A 20740-nucleotide genomic window follows, 5' to 3' on the forward strand; every position below is an offset into this window, starting at 1 on the left:
CGCATATTTCAAAATTAGTTAAGGCCATTGCCCATAGGTTTCGGTCTTCTTTGGGAGGTGGCGACCTCTGGTTGTGGTATTTCAAAACAGAATAGCAAATAAATTCATAAAATGGCGTCGCTCAGTGAGTGAGACGTGCGTTTATATTAATTAAAATTGTGAATTAGTGATATTTGTGCGAATTTTAATATTAAAAGACTTTATTCTCATAGGTAAGTGCACATTTTAAGATTGTATGTATTTTTTATGAACCCAGCGTCAGTCAAATAGGCTAAACTTTGTGCAAGAAGCTATTGAGCTTCAAACTTGTACACATATCGATATTTTGAGAATATTTATTATCGTAGATAATTTGGATTTGCTCTTTATGTAGCGATAAGGACAAATTTAACACTATTGATTTGTTACGGTTTTTATTTATTTTATTTGGTAGCAGTTTAATTGAAATGCCATATTAACAATTTGAACCAAGAAGTGAAATAAGTACCTTGATCAAAAAGTGTTATAACATTGTAAAGCCGGCTGTAGACCATCACTGTTCGAGGAATTCGCATTTTGCATAAGAATTTTATACCTATCTGTGAACGTTCAAAGCCTACTAGACCATACTGTATTAAGGGTCAGTATGAAGTACGATTAACCTAAAATATATTACATATATTATGTATAGAGCAGTATAGAGATTATAGAAATAAGTCAAGGCATTTTTTTATTTTGTATACATACATCATACATATACCTATATCTAGCTTTTTTGTCAGTAGGTATACCTAGTGTATAGGTACAGTTTACCTGTTCTGTGGTACAGTTTTCACATTGTATTTTATGTGAAATAAAATTTTTTTGGTTTTGAAAAATTACAAACCGTAGAGTCTCTAGAACCTTACAGAGCCTCATTCAGAACCTTGTAATTAGTGGTTTAAATTATACTTTATACTTATGAGTTTACGATCATACACAGTAATCATAAACCTTTTTACTTACACTGTCTTACGTGAAGAATATCACCACTGAAATCAACATCATAGTCATTAAGAAACAAAAAGTCCTCAAATGATCACGTTTCTTTGGCGTCGATTATTTTACGAGAACTTTAAATATAAATGTACAATTATTTATACTTTGTACAAAAATTGCATCGAACTAGCCCTGAACACAATGTCGATGATCGATTTCTAATCGTATGCGCACCATTAAACCGATCGAAAAATTGTACAGAAAAAGTAAAGATAGCCGCGAGTTTTTCAAGGCTGCATATAATATCGGCCTGAATATACTGTACAAAAAGGAGGTCTGTAAAAGTAATATATGCATGTACTTTTAAGGTAATTTTTTTTATAGTTTGAGACTTTTACCAAACCTACAACATTGTATTGTACTACTAAAAACTATTCTAGCATAGTTCTATAAATGTCACTTATGGACAAAAATGCCTCTGTAAAAAACAGACCAAAGACCCAAAACTCTGCTGCCGACCTTGTATATAATTTTTAATGACAAACGTCTATGATATATTTTCAGAAAAAGATAGATGTAGTGGACAAAATACAATATTTAATTTTGATTCGTCTTGTACCTATACAGGGTGCTACAAATTCGAGGTACGAGCATTGGTATCTCGGTAAACTTAATAGATACGTACATGATTAAATTAGGGCAAAGTTGCGCTTTTGGGATGTTCACCAAGATGCCATCAAAAAAGTTTTAAAAATTTCAAGAATTGCTGAGTTTTTTGTAGTGATGTTGGTAGCGAATATTTCCATTCGAATTTTGCAGGAAATTTCCGAAATATTCGGTCCCAAAATCGCGAATATTCGCAAAAATCCGAATTTTGCAAGAAATTTCTTTTCAAAATTCAAGACATTGAGCAAAAATTTAACGAAAGTGTATCAAGTATGCCGATTCTTGAAAGTCAGAAGAAAAAGAATGCTTCTCCGCCTTACAAAATAAAAAACCTATGGCTCTTGAACCAATGCATTTTGCCGCGAATCTCTTGGACCCCTGTTTCCTGGGAGAGCACCTTAACAATGAAGAACACATAGCCTCTATGGAATTTATCAACAATATCACCAACAATCATCCTCAGTTTGTCAATAATACGATATTTTTGAAAGTCGATAAAATTATGATTTTGATCCAAAAAATTCTATTTTGTGCGAATTTGTCTAACCAAAGAATGCCTAGATTTGCCAGACAATTTTTTAGATTGGCCAAAGAATGCCTAGAAAAGCTGAACAAATTAGGCAAAGAAAATAAAGTCCTTCCTCTCTGGGTGCCCGCTTACTAAGCGATAGAAGGCACTCCACTAACTGGACCAGAACCGTTCTGTTTTCCAAGCGGAAACACATCCGTAACCTGGAATGGGAGTCCTTCAACGGTCTAAGACACTCGAAAAAGTTCTTCAGAACAATCAAAGATTTTCCTTGATAGTTTGAGTAAAAATATTCAAACAAACAAACAAATAAACAACGCTTTATTGTGCAAAAAGCCAAAACAGCTTCATCGACAAAGCACTCACAAACAACAAAATCACAAAAAAATACAAACAACAAAAAATACACAATACAAATAATACAATTCAAAAAAATTTAAGTTTTTAAAATTACAAAAAGAATATACATGGACAATTTTAGAACAGTACGCAGTAAATAGATATCCCTCCAGAACCACTAGAACTCGTGGAGGTAGAGGTCCATCCTTCAGAATCAGAACCAGATGATACAACAAATATATCTGATTTGGAAATAGAAACTGACGAAGACAGTACTACTACTACTATAATACCCTATGAAGATGGGACCAGCTCAGCGCTTGATATTCCGGAATAGAATAATTCAGTTATTTGTGTTTTACGTTTTTTAAATTTATATTTCGTGCTTTTTTGTTTTTTTTTTAATTCATAGTCATAGTTCGTGGTTTATGCACAAAATACAAATGTTACCAAATGATTTTTGTTATGGGTTATGTATTGTTTATTAAAAATATAACAACTAATATTATGTTTATTGTTTTTTTTTCCACTTACGTGTTGGTATCAAATGTCTATCTAATTTAGTCTTTTATTGTATCGACAAAAAATATGTAAAATTTCCTAATATTTCATAAATTTCCGAAAGTTTCAGAAATTTCCTGCAACAGCCAAAAATTTCTGAAATACTAACATCACTAGTTTTTTGGAAAAAAACGGATTTTTCTGAAAATTAATTTTATTTTTTCCTGTCGTTACTTTTAAGAAAATCAAAAAACTAATTTGCACATTCTTATAGCCACTTTATTAGGGCTATCTGATTGTGAGATACAGCGGCCAACTAAATTTTTTAAATACGGACCTGTATTTTTTATTACAGATTTTGAAAGAACTCGGAAAAAACAATGATATGCCACACTTTAAACATTTTTTTTTGTTTTGGGTATCTTAACAACAACAAAACTATTTAATTATTATTTAAAATAATTTCAAGTCCGACTCTGGTTTTTAAAATTATTTAATCTGATTATATTCATCGCAACAATATTGATCAGCGCTAATTAACATTGAATAAGGAAAATCGAGCCAATTGGAAGATTCAAATAAATTATATCCAGGTCAGCAATTTAAAGATATTATTTTTAACTTTTTTTATTGTGAATTTGAAATCTCATTGTGCGATCTAATAATATGCGTAATATTAATCGTAGTTATTATAAATAAATCTTCTGCAAACTAGTTTCTAATGCTTTACATGTTCGAAAGGGTTACCAGTTACCACCCTCCTTATAGCACAAATTTATTTTTCGTTCAATTTTATTTATAGCTCTTTGAACTTTCTTATACTTCCGAGTACTCTTTGTTGTAAATGTTGAGATGTATTGATTTCTCTTTTACAAATGACGTGAAGTAATGTATTCATTTGTATATTATTTTTTATTATTTTATTGCATTTGATTTTCCATATTCAATGTTTTACCCCACGTCATTGTTAAGTTTGAAAGCTTATCTCCATATTTTAACGATGAATAGATTAAATATTTAAAAAGAAAACAGAGCCGGACTTTGAAATACAATTGTGTTCAAATGTCCGAAACAAAAAAAAATATTAAGTGTGGCATATCATTGCACTCAGGAGACCGAGTTCTTTCAAAATCTGAAATAAAAAATGCAGGTCCGTATTTAAAAAAATTAAGTTGGCCTCTGTATCTCACAAATTATCAGCTAATTTGAAAATCTAAAAATACTATCAGATAGCCCTTATAAAGTGGCTATGAGAATGTGCAATTAGTTTTTTGATTTTCCTAAAAGTAACGACAGGTAAAAATAAAATTCAATTTCAAAAAAATCCTTTTTTTCAAAAAACTCAGCAATCCGTGAAATTTTTAAAACTTTTTTGATGACATCTTGGTGAACATCCCAAAGCGGCAACTTTGCCCCAATTTAAACATGTTCGTATCTATTACGATTACCGAGATACCAATGCTCGTACCTCGAATTTGTAGCACCCTGTATACTGAAGGTTTTTTTATGAGTGATTTTAATTTAAAAAAATCACCCTACCTGACACGTAAAGCTGACAGGTAAAACGTTACGTATAGACGGGGCTTCAAAGCTAGATTTGTGCCAATTTTTGTATTTTGCTCAACCCTGATTGTTTATTTCGCGTTCGCGCATGGATCGATTCGTATCTAGCACAGACGTCCGTTCATTTTCCGTCTCGTTTGTTTTCTCGTTCCGCGTTTAGGTGTCGACGAACGACCTATAGATGGCGCGAACCGTCGACAATCACAGTTATTCGGCCGGCTGTTGCCAAGCCCGCCGCGGAAAACACTTTTGATGACGTGCGGCCGCGAAACGCTCGATTTAGATGCGGCGTTGCCGTTGTGACCGGCCGTCGGCGGCGCGACAAGGTTTGTTTTGGTCGTTTTTGTTCGAGAGAGAGTTTATTGATTGGACGCGACCGTTGTTTTCCAACGCTAGGAAAATATCACGGAAATTGATGCGATACGGATGATTACAGCATCTATTTTAAGTGCTCCTCACGTATTATGAAAATAAGTTAATTTGTTTATTGTTTGTTGGTTTTGCGCCAATCGAAAATGACCTTTGGCAATATTAAACTTTGTTTAACAATGTTCGTGGATACTATGCTATAAGTTATTACAGACTTTAGACAGGAGTACCTACGACATGCACTTTTTACTTTTCTCTGTCTAGATTGTAGATTGAAAGAAGAATCACCGCGACCTTATAGATCTGTTGTGTCCTCCTTTCTGCAGATAAGAAGAGTTAACTCATCTTACAGTTTTAAGGCTTTGACAAAAGCCAGTATCTGACACGGTTTTATAGAGGTTAGTTCTCCATTTCAAAAATCATTTGTAGTCTCGGTTGTAAAGAAGAATCACCGCGACCTTGTAGATCTATAGTCTGTCCAACGACAAGATCCTTGACAGTGATAGATGTGTCTGTCATTTTAATCTCAAACTAGTTTATTTTATTATACAAAGAAATAAGTTGGTACAATTGGAACACATAGCAGGAAATTAATATATCTAAAATTTGAGTGACAAGTGATTACTTCAAAAGAACTGTATAAAAATCTAATCGAGTTATTTTATTAAAAAAAGGTACTATGTTTTAATACAAAACAAACAAGAACAAAACACCGTATACCAAAAAATATAAAAAATAACTATTTCTTACTTTCAAGCTTCAAGAAACTTCCCGCATTTATTATTATTACATATATTTATGAATATAACTTATGTACAAATATAAATTTGTAATATTCCACAGGAATAAATAAAACAACATAAATAAAACAGACTATTTTATTAATAATAACACTTACCAAATTTTATACCTTAAAGGTTGTTTAATTAACTTTAATCTTAATTTTTTAAACCAGTACCTTTTGATATTATTTTTCTGTAGTAGATACTAAAATCCATTATATACCTATCGTGTTATTTTACAGCTACTCCAGTTTTTAGTATATGTTTAGTACGATCCTTGTACCATATACGAGATGCATTTATCTATGACGAGATGGTATACAAACTTTATTGATGGTAACTTTATTTGTGTATAAGACTTTCTGCCTGGGCACTGAGTGTTAACTATGAACTGTGCTTTGGGTCTACAATTAATTTTCCCTCGACTTTTCCGCAACTTGACTTCAAAAGACACAAAACACACTAATAACACGAATCAAAATGCATCATATTCCAAAACGCAGGGTATTTGACATAAGATGACACAAAATTATAACCTATAATTTGGCAAAACTTTGACAAGCCTCAAAAACCTAAAGGCGAATTCATACTCATCGGCGTCTGTTTGTCGTTCATCGTTCCGTCAAACCAATAAAATTGAAATATGATCTGTCCTTTTTATAAACCAATAAAACTGGTTAAAAACAACAAGACACGACGCATGACGGATTTATATTTAAACCCATCCATAGTTAACTTAAAAAATATTAGAAACATATATTTTTTAGTAAAATAGATTGGTATGGACGTCATCTGCTTTTTTTGTCACCGTCGTAACATAGAGTAGTATATTATTTTATAAAATTTTAAAAAAAATTTCTTTTGTAAATTATTTTTTATATTATTTGAATTTACTTAAATATTTATTAAATTCAAAGTTCAAGTAAAAGCAAAATAATGTAAGGCTAATTTGGGTTTTAAAAATGTTTTAAAATACTACTAAATTTACTTCTTAAAAATTACATACCTACTAGGGATACTAGAATTCGCGAAGTTTGGAACTTTCGTGACAGATTGTCATTCTCTCTCTTATCCATGTTTATCACATGAAATGGAAATTTTGTGTCAAAAACGTAAATCCATTATATTGATTACATCCTACGATTATTTTTTTCTTTTTATATACTGATCACTATCATTACGGATAAAATAATGTACGTCCTTGTCCGATATGCACGAATAGAAAAGGACAAACATCGTATTTGTATTACCCGCCGAAATTGAACAATACGGATCGCCGACTGTCGAAGTTGTTAAATTTTAACGGCTCCGAAAGTTTCCCGTAAATCTTTCTAAGAGGATTTTTATCACTTTTTGATATTTTTGTGGGAGATTTTCTGTGTTTACTTAGTTATTTGTTATACTTACATAATAGAAACAAAAGATAGACGATCTGTTTGTCAGTGTCAAAATTTAAATTATGTTTAATATTAGTGTAACAGTTTTTTTGAGGATATACACGAATTTGTACATGGTAATTTGAATATCCGTAGTTTTGAAATATCCGGGAAATAGAGAACAATTGTTTTGTTTAGATCGATAAAGAAATTACTGTGTATTTGTCGGCAAATGAAGGAAGATTTAACACTTTCTAATTTTTTTTTGAAAAGAGCCAATACATATATGACACAGCGTCAAATAGTAAAACTGAACCAGTAAATAAAAATAAACATAATCACTTTTTCTAGAATAACTGAAACCTTTATTAATCTTATTAATTCCTATTGCCTACATTTTTTTAAATTATTATACAGGGTGGTCCGAACTGTATTCCGGAAAGTTCGGCAGCATATTCTGTAGATAAAAATAAGTAAAAAAGTTCATATTAATGTATGTCCTAAAATGCTTAATTTCGGAGATAACAGAGTGTAGTTTCATTTTTATTTCGATTTTTTCTAAATTATTTCTGAAGTAACGTCAGTATTTGGATGATTGTTGTCTGGGAGTTTTTTGACATGAGAAATTTGATATATGTAGATGTCAATATGACTCCTACTTGTAGAGGACGCCACCTACATAATTTTTAACTGGTTTGAAGAGTAATCACTTTTCGTCCATACCTGTAAAAACTACTGAGTAAAAAAATATACATTTACGACGTTTTTTACGTAAAAAAAGTTTCTTGGTAAAAATCGCTACGAGTAATGGTTCTCGAGATATTTGGAATCGAAATTAGCAATACCTGTCATCATTAACATAAATTAAACTTTTTAACTAAATATAATTATTAGACTGAAATCATAAATTTGAAAGATTTTTGAGCCAAAAGTTCAACAGGTTTAAAAAATAAAAAGTTCCCAAATGTATCATTTCAGTCAAATAACTATCCACTCAACATGTTTATTTTTTGTCAATAATGACATGTATTGACTATTTCCATTCTAAATATCTTGGGAACGTTTGTTCGTAGCGATTTTTTGTCTCGAAAATGTCGCTTGGTAAAAAAGAGACATTTTTTGCGTATAAAATCCCGGAAATGTATATTTTTTCATTCAGTAGTTTTATAAAGGTACGGACGAAAAGTTATTATCCTTCAAAACAGTTAAAACAGCATCTTACAAATAGGAGTCATATTAACATCAAAATCAAATTTCTTATGTCAAAAAACTCCCAGACACCCATGATTTTCATCTAAATATTGGCGTTATTTCAGAAATTATTTGGTAAAAATCAAAATTAAAATGAAACTACACCCTGTATCTCCGAAACTAAGCATTTTAGGACGTACATTTATACGAACATTTTTACTTATTTTTATCTGAAAAATATGCTTCCGAAGTTTGCGGAATACAGTTCGGACCACCCTGTATAGCAGTACTATCTGTCTATTATTATACATTATACGAGGGAAAACAAAATGTTCTTTTGGCGTAAGTTGGAAACACCCTGCGGACAGGTTTAACAAAGTAAGGAATTCAAAAACCAGTTTATCAGCAAGGTGTACCTTTTCTCTGTAATTTATTTTTTAATCATGTCAGTAACCTATTTTTTGGTGGAGATATTCGCTTTTGAAGAAGACTAACAATTTACCGTAATACCTATATTCAAAACTAAATAAATCTAATAAGCGTAACAATAAGCATTGAATTAAATTTTGTAACTGTCCGAACAAGAAATATTTGTGAAACAATTAAAATTCCAATTTTTATGTAATTCTGCATTTTTTATATTAACCTTCTGGCACGGCACTGATTGGAGACAAATGGTAACAATTAATTTGGTCTCGGGTGTTACTGGTCCTGTATTCTTTAGTCATTGGTCATTGGTATTTATCTACAGGAGCTACAATAGTATTTTTTTTTCAGTTTGACCATCAACAACCTTTTCTAGGAGGTGAATTTTGTTTATTGAATATCTGAGAATGGTCAAAGATATGAGATATCCTGTTTCTTAAAATTTGCTTATAGATTTAGAAGTAGAATGTATTTATTTTGTAATACCGCTGTAAACTCAGACAATACGCCTATTTGTATTGTCCGTCTCGCATTGAATTGCTCCTGTACAAACTAGAAAGTTCAATACGACTATATTAGGAGAATGTGCTAGAAGCGGCAACACGTCAAGTGCGCAACAACATTCTTATGTCCTTGCCTGCGGCTATGTCTTAACTGGATTGCGGTTTGCCTGTTTTTTCAAAATAGCTTTTTTTTCTACTAAGCAACATATTAGCATAGAAGATAATAATAATTAAGAAAAGTGGAAGCTCTTGGTAGTGATTTTAACGTGGCTGGAATGTGAAACGTTTGCATTATACTTTGTTGAATGAAAATGAGGAGAAATATGTGATGTTATTAAGTTTATAATGAATGAATAAGCTATATTTTTTATTTTATTTATATTAATTTTAAAATTCATCTATATTTAATTATTTAATATACACTTTATTTGTCATTTTTTAATTCGAAGGTATACCGGGTGTTGCATCGTCGGACGGGACATAGGAAATCCCATGTAAATTTTAATGGGGTCAATTATTGGCTTCCCTAATTATTTTAGAGAATAACTCTATTTAGGTTTATTGAAGAGCACTAAAACCCACATTCAAAAGAATAACGTTAGATATTTTTGATTAGCTCGTTTACGAGTTATCGCCGATTTCTTTTTAAATATTTCTCCTTTCTTATGGCTCTGTATTTACTTATGAGCACCAGTCAAGGTAAAGATAACTCTGTCAAATGAAGTTGTCATTTCAGAAATTTATCTATTTAGTGCTTTATTATTATTAAAAAACTCATACCTACATCGAAAAATAATATTAGCCATGAATTACACTACCGAAGAAAAAGTATTGATAATTAAATGTTATTATCAAGGAAATAGTTATCAAAAGGTGTCGGACATGTTTGCTGCTCTGTATCCGAATAGACCGATACCTGGAAAATCTACAATCGCAAGGAATATCCAGAGATTTGAGACCAAAGGTACCCTAATAAATAACTACAGATGTGAAGCAAGGCAGGAACAAAGAGAAGATGCAAGAAATGATACCGACTTGGAAGTTTTACTGTGCGTGGAAGAGAACGATGGAAAGATCAGCACAAGGAAACTTGAGGATGAAATAGGAATAGATCACACTACAGCGTTCGAATTTTGAAACGACATAAATACTATTCCTTGAAATATGAAAAGCACCAAGAGCTACGAAACGAAATACGGCGGCAGACGTTTTGTTTTGATATGATGGAAAGAGCAAACACGAATAGGGAATTTTTAAAAAAACATATGTTTCACTGACAAATGCACGTTTACCTTAAATAATGAACCCAATGTTAGTCAAGGTGAAAGATAACTGTCAAATGAAGTTGTCATTTCAGAAATTTACCTATTTAGTGCTTTATTATTATTGAAAACTCATTCCTACATCGCAAATCTTAAAGATGTATTTATAAATACAAATTAATATGAATTAAAGTAAAATAAAGTAATCAATTACAAGGTTAATTATAGTATTATTACAATATTCAATAACTTATTAATTTAGGTACTATTAAATTGTTAGAACTTTAGGATTTAAGAAGACGTTCAAATATTCCTCCATCGACTGCTAGACAATAACCCAGGCGATCATAAAATTCTCTTTTTACATTCGCTAGTTAGTAAACTGAAATTCTATTGCATTCGGCAGAAATAGCATTTTTTAATTCGTCTAGATTTGGGTATTTTTTATCCTTGTATATCCTGTTTTTTAAATGGCCCCAGAGAAAGAAATCATTTGGCGAAATAGCAGGAGACCTTGCTGGACAATTTACTGTATGATTTATTCCAATAACGTTTCCGTTAAAACTATTGTCTAAATATTCCCGAACAGCCAGGGTACTATGTGCCGGGTAGCCATCAATTTGGTACCAAACTTCCTGATTTTCCCTAGCGGCATCATGTAAAATATGATTTTCGAGTAGTTCCAAATAATATTCTGCATTTAAATTTCGCGTAAGAAATAATGGCCCGATAATATTGTGTCCGAATATCCCTGCCCAAACATTTACTCTCTTTGGATATTGCGTCCTTGTTTCGACAAACCTGTGTTGGTTTTCTTTGTTCCAATATCGATAATTTTGAATATTGGGTTATTTAAGGTAAACGTGCATTCGTCAGTGAAACATGTTTTTTAAAAATTCCCCATCCGTGTTTGCTCTTTCCATCATATCAAAACAAAACGCCTGCCGCTGTATTTCGTCCCCATCTCGTAGTTCTTGGTGCTTTTCATATTTGAAGGAATAGTATTTATGTCGTTTCAAAATTCGAAACGCTGTAGTGTGATCTATTCCTATTTCATCCTCAAGTTTCCTTGTGCTGATCTTTCCATCGTTCTCTTCCACGCACAATAATACTTTCAAGTCGGTATGATTTGGTTTTCATCTTCTCTTTGTTCCTGCCTTGCTTCACATCTGCAGTTATTTATTAGGGTACCTTTGATCTCAAATCTCTGGATATTCCTTGCGATTGTAGATTTTCCAGGTATCGGTCTATTCGGATACAGAGCAGCAAATATGTCCGACACCTTTTGATAACTATTTCCTTGATAATACCATTTAATCATCAATACTTTTTTTTTCTCTTCGATAGTGTCATGGCTATAGTTCATGGCTAATATTTTCGATGTAGGTATGAGTTTTTAATAATAATAATAAAGCACTAAATAGATAAATTTCTGAAATGACAACTTCATTTGACAGTTATCTTTTACCTTGACTGGTGCTCATAAGTAAATACAAGGCCATAAGAAAGGAGAAATATTTAAAAAGAAATCGGCGATAACTCGTAAACGGGCTAATCAAAAATATCTAAAGTTATTCTTTTGAATGTGGGTTTTAGTGCTCTTCAATAAACCTAAATAGAATTATTCTCTAAAATAATTAGGGAAGCCAATAATTGACCCCATTAAAATTTACATGGGATTTCCTATGTCCCGCACGACGATGCAACACCCGGTAGAAATACTGCTTTATTATTTTTTTTCGTGTTTTTAATTCATTTGTATCAATATCATCATTTCCAGCCTATTCAACCATTTCCAATTATGATGTAGCCTCCCTCACATATTTAGATACTCTCTTTGTAGTTGGGCCCATTTTTGGCTGTGCGGGCCCAAGTTATCCCTAATTTCCTAATATCTTAGTCCCATCTCAGGTTCGGTCTTCTTCTAGGTCACTTAATTCCTTGTGGGTACCATGCTGTAATGTTTGTGGTCCATCTGTTGTCCGTCCTTCTTGCCAGGTGTTCTGCCCATTGCCACTTGAGGGATTTGAATCTGTGGTTGACATCTTACCTGGGTCTTTTGTCGTATCCACTGTATTATTTTATGGTCTCTCTTAGTTATTCCCAGCATATTTCGTTCCATTGATCGTTGTGCGACCTGCGGTTTTCTTATGATGTCCGTTTTAAGTGTCCAGGTTTCGCCTGCATAGGTCAACTCATGACTGTTAGTACAGTTTTCTTCTTAACTAAAATAAAGTGGCATTATATTTGAATACGATTGAGCTTCTTCCAGGTTATGTACTCCATGCATGGTCTTTTAATTCTTCTGTTGATTTCTGGTAGTAAAGATCCTGAACTTTGCAAATGTGCAATGATTCCAATGACTCAATAATCAGCTTAATGTAAAAATAACAAACGACTTTAAAAATCGATTTAAACTAAAATACATGCCACATAAAAATATTCTTAAAAGTCTTACTGATAAAAAAAAATTAAGCTCTTTTTTTTATAGAGATTTCCCTTGACCAGATGCGATATGAAAAACCTCAAACCCTCCCCATTTTGCTTTTTGACGTAGATACGCTCATTTCCCACAGCAGATATGGTGGCCGGAGTTTTTTTTGTTGATCCTTGCCCTCAACGAAAATGGACTGACCTCTGTGAAACCATCTCTTTTCGTACAACAACTTCTCGTCCTCTATCCTCGTCTCTATCAAGGTCTGGTGATCTCCGGAGTTCTGTACACCCATATTGCTGATCCCGTGGTTTGGGCTTCCTATTGAAATCTCGCTGAGCCTCCGCATCGAGAAGGTTACCTCCTTGATTTGTCTGAGGTCTGTCTCGATCTCTTTCTCTTTGAGAAGGTAGGTTATCTGTGCAGCGGGTGCTTTCCTTCGTTTTTCTGAAAGAGGGATAGGCTCCACTTTCATAGAGTCACCAGTTAGTTCAATGGAAAATCTTTCTGCTTCGATGTTCTTTTTTTTGTCCTCCAGATCTGATATAAGGTTTTTTCGCCTATTTCCTTTTCTTGGAGAACTGCACATTTTCCAGTCTGTCGCACCGACATAAAATGTGTTCTGCCGTTTCTTCTTTAGATTGGCAGAACCTACACACGTGCGTCAATCCCATTAGCTTTAGATGCCTATTCAGCTTACTTAGTAGACTTAGCCCTGTTAGTAGACCCACTACAGGTTTGGCTGTCTTTCTGTCCTTGCTTATTAGGTCTACCGTGAATCAGCTCTACAATGAACTTTTCGCCTGTCTCTGCTTTGGTGAGTTTCTCCACCATTCTAGAGATTTGTTGGCCACCCATCGTTCCGTGGCCATTCTCGTGACTGCTTTTGCAAGACCGCAGAAGGGTTCTGGGCCTATAAATGGCATTGATGAGCCTTGCTTGGCCCTTTCATCTGCCTTTTCGTTGACCCTCGTACCCAGGCAAAAAAAGATATGTATAGTGCGTCCTGCGCGAGAATATCTGATTTCAACATGCCCCATTTAAAATATGACAGAAAATACAATCTACTTGTTTGTCGATGACCTATATATTAGTTATTACACTTATGACTAGTAATGTGCAAACCTACTAACTAGTATAAACAGTATATTAACATTTTCTATTGGTATTGGTTTCAATGGTACAAAAAAAACTGAAATAAAATTATAGATTTGGTAGAGTGGGACCCCATAAAAGAATGAATTAAAATGTTCCGTACAAACAGAAAAAAATTCTTATGTCTAAATTTTAGTCCGAACAATAGGTATCCAATAATTTATCTAGATTTTTTAAATAGATTAGTTTTTTTAACCAGTCAAAACAAAATTGGTAACGAAATTATTTTCTTTCTAGTGTGTACTGGAACGTCGCGAGACAATGTCATTCTTGGGGTCCCCACTGTCAAATTCCTTTAACAATCACGAGTACGATTTCGACGACGACAAACTCGATAACGACGAGGACAAGTTCCACGACGATCACCATCACCACCTCGAAGAAAGCGACGAAGACACCGAAGATGCCAGCGAAACCGACACAGGCCGCCAGGAGGAACAGCTCGAGATCAAAGAGCAAATGTACCAGGACAAACTGGCCAACCTCAAGAAGAAACTCGCCCAACTCAAGGACGGGACTCACTATGAGTACAACAAACGAGTTAAGAAGCTGGAAACCCAGTACCAGGAAAGGATCAGGCTCAACGAAATCTACAAGGAGTACATGTTGGACTTCATCAAGAGGGACTACGCTCAAGAATTGAAAGCCGCTGCGAAGGACTTTGAAGAAAAGAAAATAGACTTGAGAGAAAACCTTATATCAGATCTGGAGGATAAGAAAAGAAATATCGAAGCAGAAAGATCTTCGATTGAACTAACTGGTGATTCCATGGAGGTCAAGCCAGCTATGACGAGGAAGCTTAGAAGAAGGCCTAACGAGCCTATCCCTCTTCCAGAAAAACGCAGGAAAGCTCCCGCTGCACAGATAACGTACCTTCTCGAAGAGAAAGAGATCGAGACAGACCTCAGACAAATCAAGGAGGTAACCTTCTCGATGAGGAGGCTCAGCGAGAGTTCATTAGGAAGCCCAAACCACGGGATCGGCAATATGGGTGTACAGAACTCCGGAGACCACCAGACCTTGATAGAGACGAGGATAGAGGACGGGAAGTTATTGTACGAAAAGAGATGGTTTCACAGAGGTCAATCCATTTTCGTTGAGGGCAAGGATCAGCCAAAAACTCCTGCTACCATATCTGCAGTGGGAAATGATTGTATCTACGTCAAAAAGCAAAATGGGGAGAGTTTGAGGTTTTTCATATCGCATCTGGCCAGAGGGAACGTTTCCATAAAAAGAAGAGCTTCTTAAAACAATTTTTATCAATTAGGCTTTAAGAATATATTTAGATAGCATGTATTTTAGTTTAAAATCGATTTTAAAAGACGTTAGTTATTTTTACATTAAGCTGACTCAATGAATCATTGCACATTTGCTAAGTTTGTTTTAATTCAATTGCAGTAAAATGAAGCTATTCATTAAATGCATTTTACATTACAGTTTTACTCGAGAAACCATATTTTACCTATTTCTCTAAAATAATATAATAGTTACTTAACTAAAGGAATATATTTGAAATTCTTTGTTTCTATTCTTCATTAATTATACTAAACAATAGAAAATATGTCAGGCAATACGGACACAGATAGCCAACAAGAACATCTGGAAATTAATACGTAAATACTTTAGGACAAGGTTATCATGCTCAAGAAGAAACTAGCCCAACTGAATGAGGAACTCACGACGAGTACAACAAACGCATCAAGATGTTAGAAATGCAATACCACGAAAGATTCAGACTCAACGAAATTGACAAGGGATATATGTTGGACTTTATTAGAAAAAAAAATAGACTTGAGGGAAAACCTTATATCAGATCTGGAGGATAAGAAAAGAAACATCGAGGCAGAAAGATCCTCTATTGAACTAATTGGTGACTCCATGGAGGTGAAGCCAGCTATGACGAGAAAGCTTAGAAGAAGGCCTAACGAACCTATCCCTCTTCCAGAAAAACGCAGGAAAGCTCCCGCTGCACAGATAACCTACCTTCTCGAAGAGAAAGAGATCGAGACGGACCTCAGACAAATCAAGGAGGTAACCTTCTCGATGAGGAGGCTCAACGAGAGTTCAATGGGAAGCCCAAACCACGGAATCGGCAACATGGGTGTACAAAACTTCGGAGACCACCAGACCTTGATAGAGACGAGGATAGAGGACGGGAAGTTGTACGAAAAGAGATGGTTTCACAGGGGTCAGTCCATTTTCGTTGAGGGCAAGGGTCAGCCAAAAACTCCTGCGACCATATCTGCAGTGGGAAATGATTGTATCTACGTCAAAAAGCAAAATGGGGAGAGTTGAGGTTTTTCATATCGCATCTGGCCAGAGGGAACGTCTCCATAAAAAGGAGAGCTTCTTAAACACTTTTTTATCAATTAGACTTTAAGAATATTTTTATATAGCATGTTTAAAATCGATTTTAACTGGCGTTTGTTGTTTTTACATTAAGTTGACTCAAAGAAGCACTACATTAATTGCAGTATTTATTTTAATTGAGTTAAAGTAAAATATTACTTTGAAATGGGTTTGGATTACATTTTTTTCCTGAAAAATATATTAAATAACTTTTGAGAGGATTAATCGATGAACAGATCTATTTGTTCTATAAGGAACAAACTTAAAAACTATATTTTTTATATTTAATTGTATCAAGTTTAATTTAATTCTTATTTATTTTATTAATTTGTTTTTTAATTGACATAATATATGTAATCTACTTTAAGAAAATCGATTTTTGAGAATGTTTTTATCTTAATATTTCTCAGTATTTTATGTTAGAGCTTTTCACAGAGTAAAATCAATTGAAATCTTAATTTCTTGTTATTTTTCTTGCTAAAAAATAATCTTAAACTATCTGAAAATAAAAATCTCCAACATAATTAGATTCAAAATATTTTTATCTTTAACACGATATACCCTGCTGGTCATCCAATTTATGTGGTCTGGATTTTAAAGAGTATGACAGAGAATAATATAAATGACCGGTTGATAGACAGAGAGGCAAAATGAAAAGCTGCATACAGTGTTGCCGGTTTTTTACGTTTGTAGGAAAATGTGTGTAAGAAAAATATAAGTTATTTTAAAAACTTTCATGTATACTACTGAAATGATGATAATATATCTAAACTAAATATAATCTATTACAGCTGTAGTAAAATGAGTAACTAATAGTGAAAAATAAAGTTCCAACCCTAGATGCAACATTTTTCGTAAAGGCCTACTTGTGCGGTTTGAAATTTTGATGCAGAATCCGGTAATACCGCATAGAAAAAAATGTGTCGACCCAATTTGTATCTCTTTTTAATACTTTTAATTTTCCATTAAGCTATCTACATCCACGTTAAAATCCGGATCGCACAGTTTCGATGACTCAAGTCGGTATGTAAATTTTATAATATAAAAAATTGAAACTAATAGATTCTATTCTAAAAGGTAATGAAAAGAATTTCCAAAACTTTATGTTGTTCCTAATTTTAGGTACTTTGTATGGCATGTATTACTATCTATTTGTTGACATTAAAGCTAGGTGAAAAGATACTACATGTTGATTTATTAATATACTCGGGTTTGCCCTAAATTTAGTGAGATATGGTTGTGATAAGCGACGTATCTGCTTTTCTAAGTGAATATTAATTTGATAGTTTGGCGTATCCTTTTGGATATCTAAGCTTAGTAAGTTACTAGTTATAAATTATTTTGTTTCATATTGTTTTTGATATATTCTAAACTTAAGGTTGACATTTGCCTGGGTTTGCATTGTTACCTGTTTAGTTTTAATTTAAAAATAGATGCAAATTTTCTTAAATTACTTAAAATCGGCTTGTCCAAAATTGTTCAAATTCGGCATGTGTATTCAGCATACACAAACTTTTTAAAAACCTATTTACATCTTGGCTGTAAAATTAAGAGAGGAGTCAATAAATGGACAGTTTAAAATTTGCATGCGATCTCCTATGTTTCCAGCCACAATGCACAACCCGGTAGATCATATACAGGGATAATATACTCGTTGCCAACCGTCCTCTACTCCAGAGGACAGTCCTCTTTTTGCTCTCACTGTCCTCTTTTCTCCCACGTATTGAAAAAGTCCTCTTTTTTACATTCCAAACTATAATTCTAAAAAATATTCGTCTATTGTCACAATTCTTTAAAAAATTGTTAATCTATGTCTTTCAACATACATACATATATACATACTGCCATTACTCGCTGACTAGTATTTGACACGCATCAGAAGATGGTCACGCAAGGCGTTTTCTTTCATGAGCTTTTCTGTGACTGAAAAGCCCGATACGTGATGTTATCTGTCTACCGCACTTTGGACATTCAAAAATCTCATTGCTTTGTTGCCCCTTTACTTTTTGGTTATCGCTGTTAACTGACTTTACAATTCTTCTCCATTCCGTTCTATTGTGAGCTGCCTCTTCCCACTCATTCTGCTTGTTAATTCCTTTTAAGTTTTCGTGGAAAATATCCTTGAACCTTTTGAGTTGTCCACCCGGCCTCCTCTTACCGTCTACATGCTCACCGTAAAGCAGATATTTTGGTATGCGGTTTTCTTGCATTCTGCATACATGACCAGCCCATTTTAAGCGGGATTTTGTAACCATGACTTCGATACTCTCGCAGTTAGCTTTTTCAAGGACCGATACGTTTGAGACATGATGGAACCATTTGAGAGTTGTCTAAGATGTCTCTGTTGCAACTTGATTTAGTGCGTTCACGTGTCGGCGGTACGGCACCCAGGTTTCGCTTCCATATAACATGGTCGGAATTATTATTGCTCGGTACACTGCAAGTTTCGTTTTTGTGTTCAAGTCATGATTGTATAAAACCCTGTCTTTTAATTTCCAGAATGCTCTTGAGGCGCCGCTAATCCTGTGCTGAATTTCAGAGTCGATATTTCCAAAATCAACTGCCGAGGTAATTGAATTCCGCTACATATTCCAATAGTTCTTCTCCGATTTTTATAGCATTGTTGTGATCTTCCGAGGGAGTGCACATGATTTTAGTTTTATCGGTGTTCAGCTTAAGTCCCAAAGCCTCGTATGCCCATGTATATGTGTTCAACATTTCTTGCAATTGCTGTAACGTATTTGCAACTAGAGCACAGTCATCAGCGTATTGAAGATCTGTGATGAATTTTGTACGTGTTTTTTTAGGGTTGCCAACTAGAGGTGTGTAGTTCGTGAACGAACTAGTTCCAATGAACTATTCCGACCCCGGAATGAAAGGAACTAGTTCCTGGCTTCTCAAAGGACTAGTTCCTCAGGACCTATTCCGGGATCGAGACTGTGCCCGATATAGAATAATATGCGACGGCGACGGATCGGCTAGCGCGCGTAGCCCGATGGTAGGCAGGAGTGGGGAGTGCCAGACGTACGTTATCGGATCCGGACCTAGAGGAACTAAGAACTAAACTAAATAAAAGACTAGTTTGCGTACGAACCGATGCGATCGGGCAAGCGCGATCGATGATAGGCAGGAGCGGGGAGTGCCAGCCTTATGCCGTATGTTATCGGATCCGGACCTAAAGGAACTAGAGGAACTAAATAAAAGACTAGTTTACGTATGGATCAGCCAGCGCGATTTATGCTAGGCAGGCGTGGGGAGTGCGAGCCGTATGTTATCGGATCCGGACATAGAGTAACTATTAAAAGACTAGTTCACGGGAATCTATTCAGTCGACATCCGAGATATAATACAAGGCGATGACGATGGATTCGGCCTTGTCTATTGCCGCAGCCGGCGCGGCGTAATTACCACAGAAAATTGTCGTGGATACTGTTTTTGATTTTTAGTTTGTTTTTTAAATATTTTATGGGAATGTTTCACTGTAGGTCCCTAAAATTAAGAAATATCTTATAAAACGAAGTAGATATTCTGAATTTTTAGACAAAAAAAGCTTGAAGTGCGGAAAAATGCAATTTTTCGTAAATTTTTTGTAATATTTGCTCCAATTGATTTATGATATAGTTTTTTAAATTCTGATTTGATTTTTTTTTATTCTTTTTTATCTGCAATAAAACTTACCTATATGTTTTTAACATACACAATTACACGTCTCGTTATATCTCCGTACATTATAAAAATTATACAGATCATACTGTGAATAGTTCTGACTGACAACGAAACGCATTAGCAAGCAAGGGGGATGTCAATGTTAGTTGGGAACTATTGTGAACTAAAGACCTAGTTCAAGGAACTATTCCTCTGGAGGAACTAGAACTAAGGAACTAGTTCCTCCCAAGGAACTAGAATTCCCACCTCTATTGCCAACCGTCCTCTATTCCAGAGAACTGTCCTCTTTTCTCTTACGCATTGAAAAAGTCCTCTTTTTTACATACCAAACTCAAAATCTAAAAATTATTCGTCTATCGCATCGCCACAATGCTTTAAAAAATTGTTAATCTGTGTCTTTCGCTACTCCCACTCGTTTGTACTGAAAAGAAAATGAAGAAATATTTATGAACAAGAAATTTTTGGAAACGAAGTTTTGTTGAAAATGGTTTGTTTTAACAAGTTTTGAGTATAAAATTTTTAAGAAAGTAAGAATGACCATCAATGGCATACCGTTGACATAATTTTTTGGTAAATATACTAGACATTTCGGCGAGGTTTCTAAAAATGTTTTGCCTGTGCCTCTTTTTTACCCTCTTTTGAAAGTTGGCAACCCTAACGGACCTGTTCTGT

At 34.1% G+C, this 20740-nt stretch overlaps 2 protein-coding genes and 1 pseudogene across 2 annotated transcripts; 2 read left to right on the forward strand and 1 right to left on the reverse strand.

Moving 5' to 3' along the window:
• The first annotated feature begins 87 nt into the window (after window positions 1-87).
• LOC115878229 (sin3 histone deacetylase corepressor complex component SDS3-like) lies at window positions 88-15660 on the forward strand. The gene is made up of 2 exons (XM_030894654.1): window positions 88-212; window positions 14291-15660. Exon 2 carries the CDS (start codon window positions 14315-14317, stop codon window positions 15299-15301), a length of 987 nt encoding a protein of 328 aa, XP_030750514.1. The 5' UTR covers window positions 88-212; window positions 14291-14314; the 3' UTR covers window positions 15302-15660.
• LOC115878194 (sin3 histone deacetylase corepressor complex component SDS3-like) lies at window positions 12990-13487 on the reverse strand. Its single transcript, XM_030894605.1, has one exon. It carries the CDS (start codon window positions 13485-13487, stop codon window positions 12990-12992), a length of 498 nt encoding a protein of 165 aa, XP_030750465.1.
• On the forward strand, window positions 15613-17584 carry LOC115878230 (annotated as a pseudogene).
• Window positions 17585-20740: the final 3156 nt, after the last annotated feature.

The sequence above is a fragment of the Sitophilus oryzae genome, unplaced genomic scaffold (genome assembly GCF_002938485.1).
Source record: "Sitophilus oryzae breed Bouriz unplaced genomic scaffold, Soryzae_2.0 scaffold_1502_pilon_pilon, whole genome shotgun sequence".
Lineage (NCBI taxonomy): Eukaryota > Metazoa > Arthropoda > Insecta > Coleoptera > Curculionidae > Sitophilus > Sitophilus oryzae.

Excerpts from the sequence above, each read along its gene's own strand:
- LOC115878194 (XM_030894605.1), bottom strand. The coding sequence starts at position 13,487 with ATGTGCAGTTCTCCAAGAAAAGGAAATAGGCGAAAAAACCTTATATCA.
- LOC115878229 (XM_030894654.1), top strand. The coding sequence starts at position 14,315 with ATGTCATTCTTGGGGTCCCCACTGTCAAATTCCTTTAACAATCACGAG.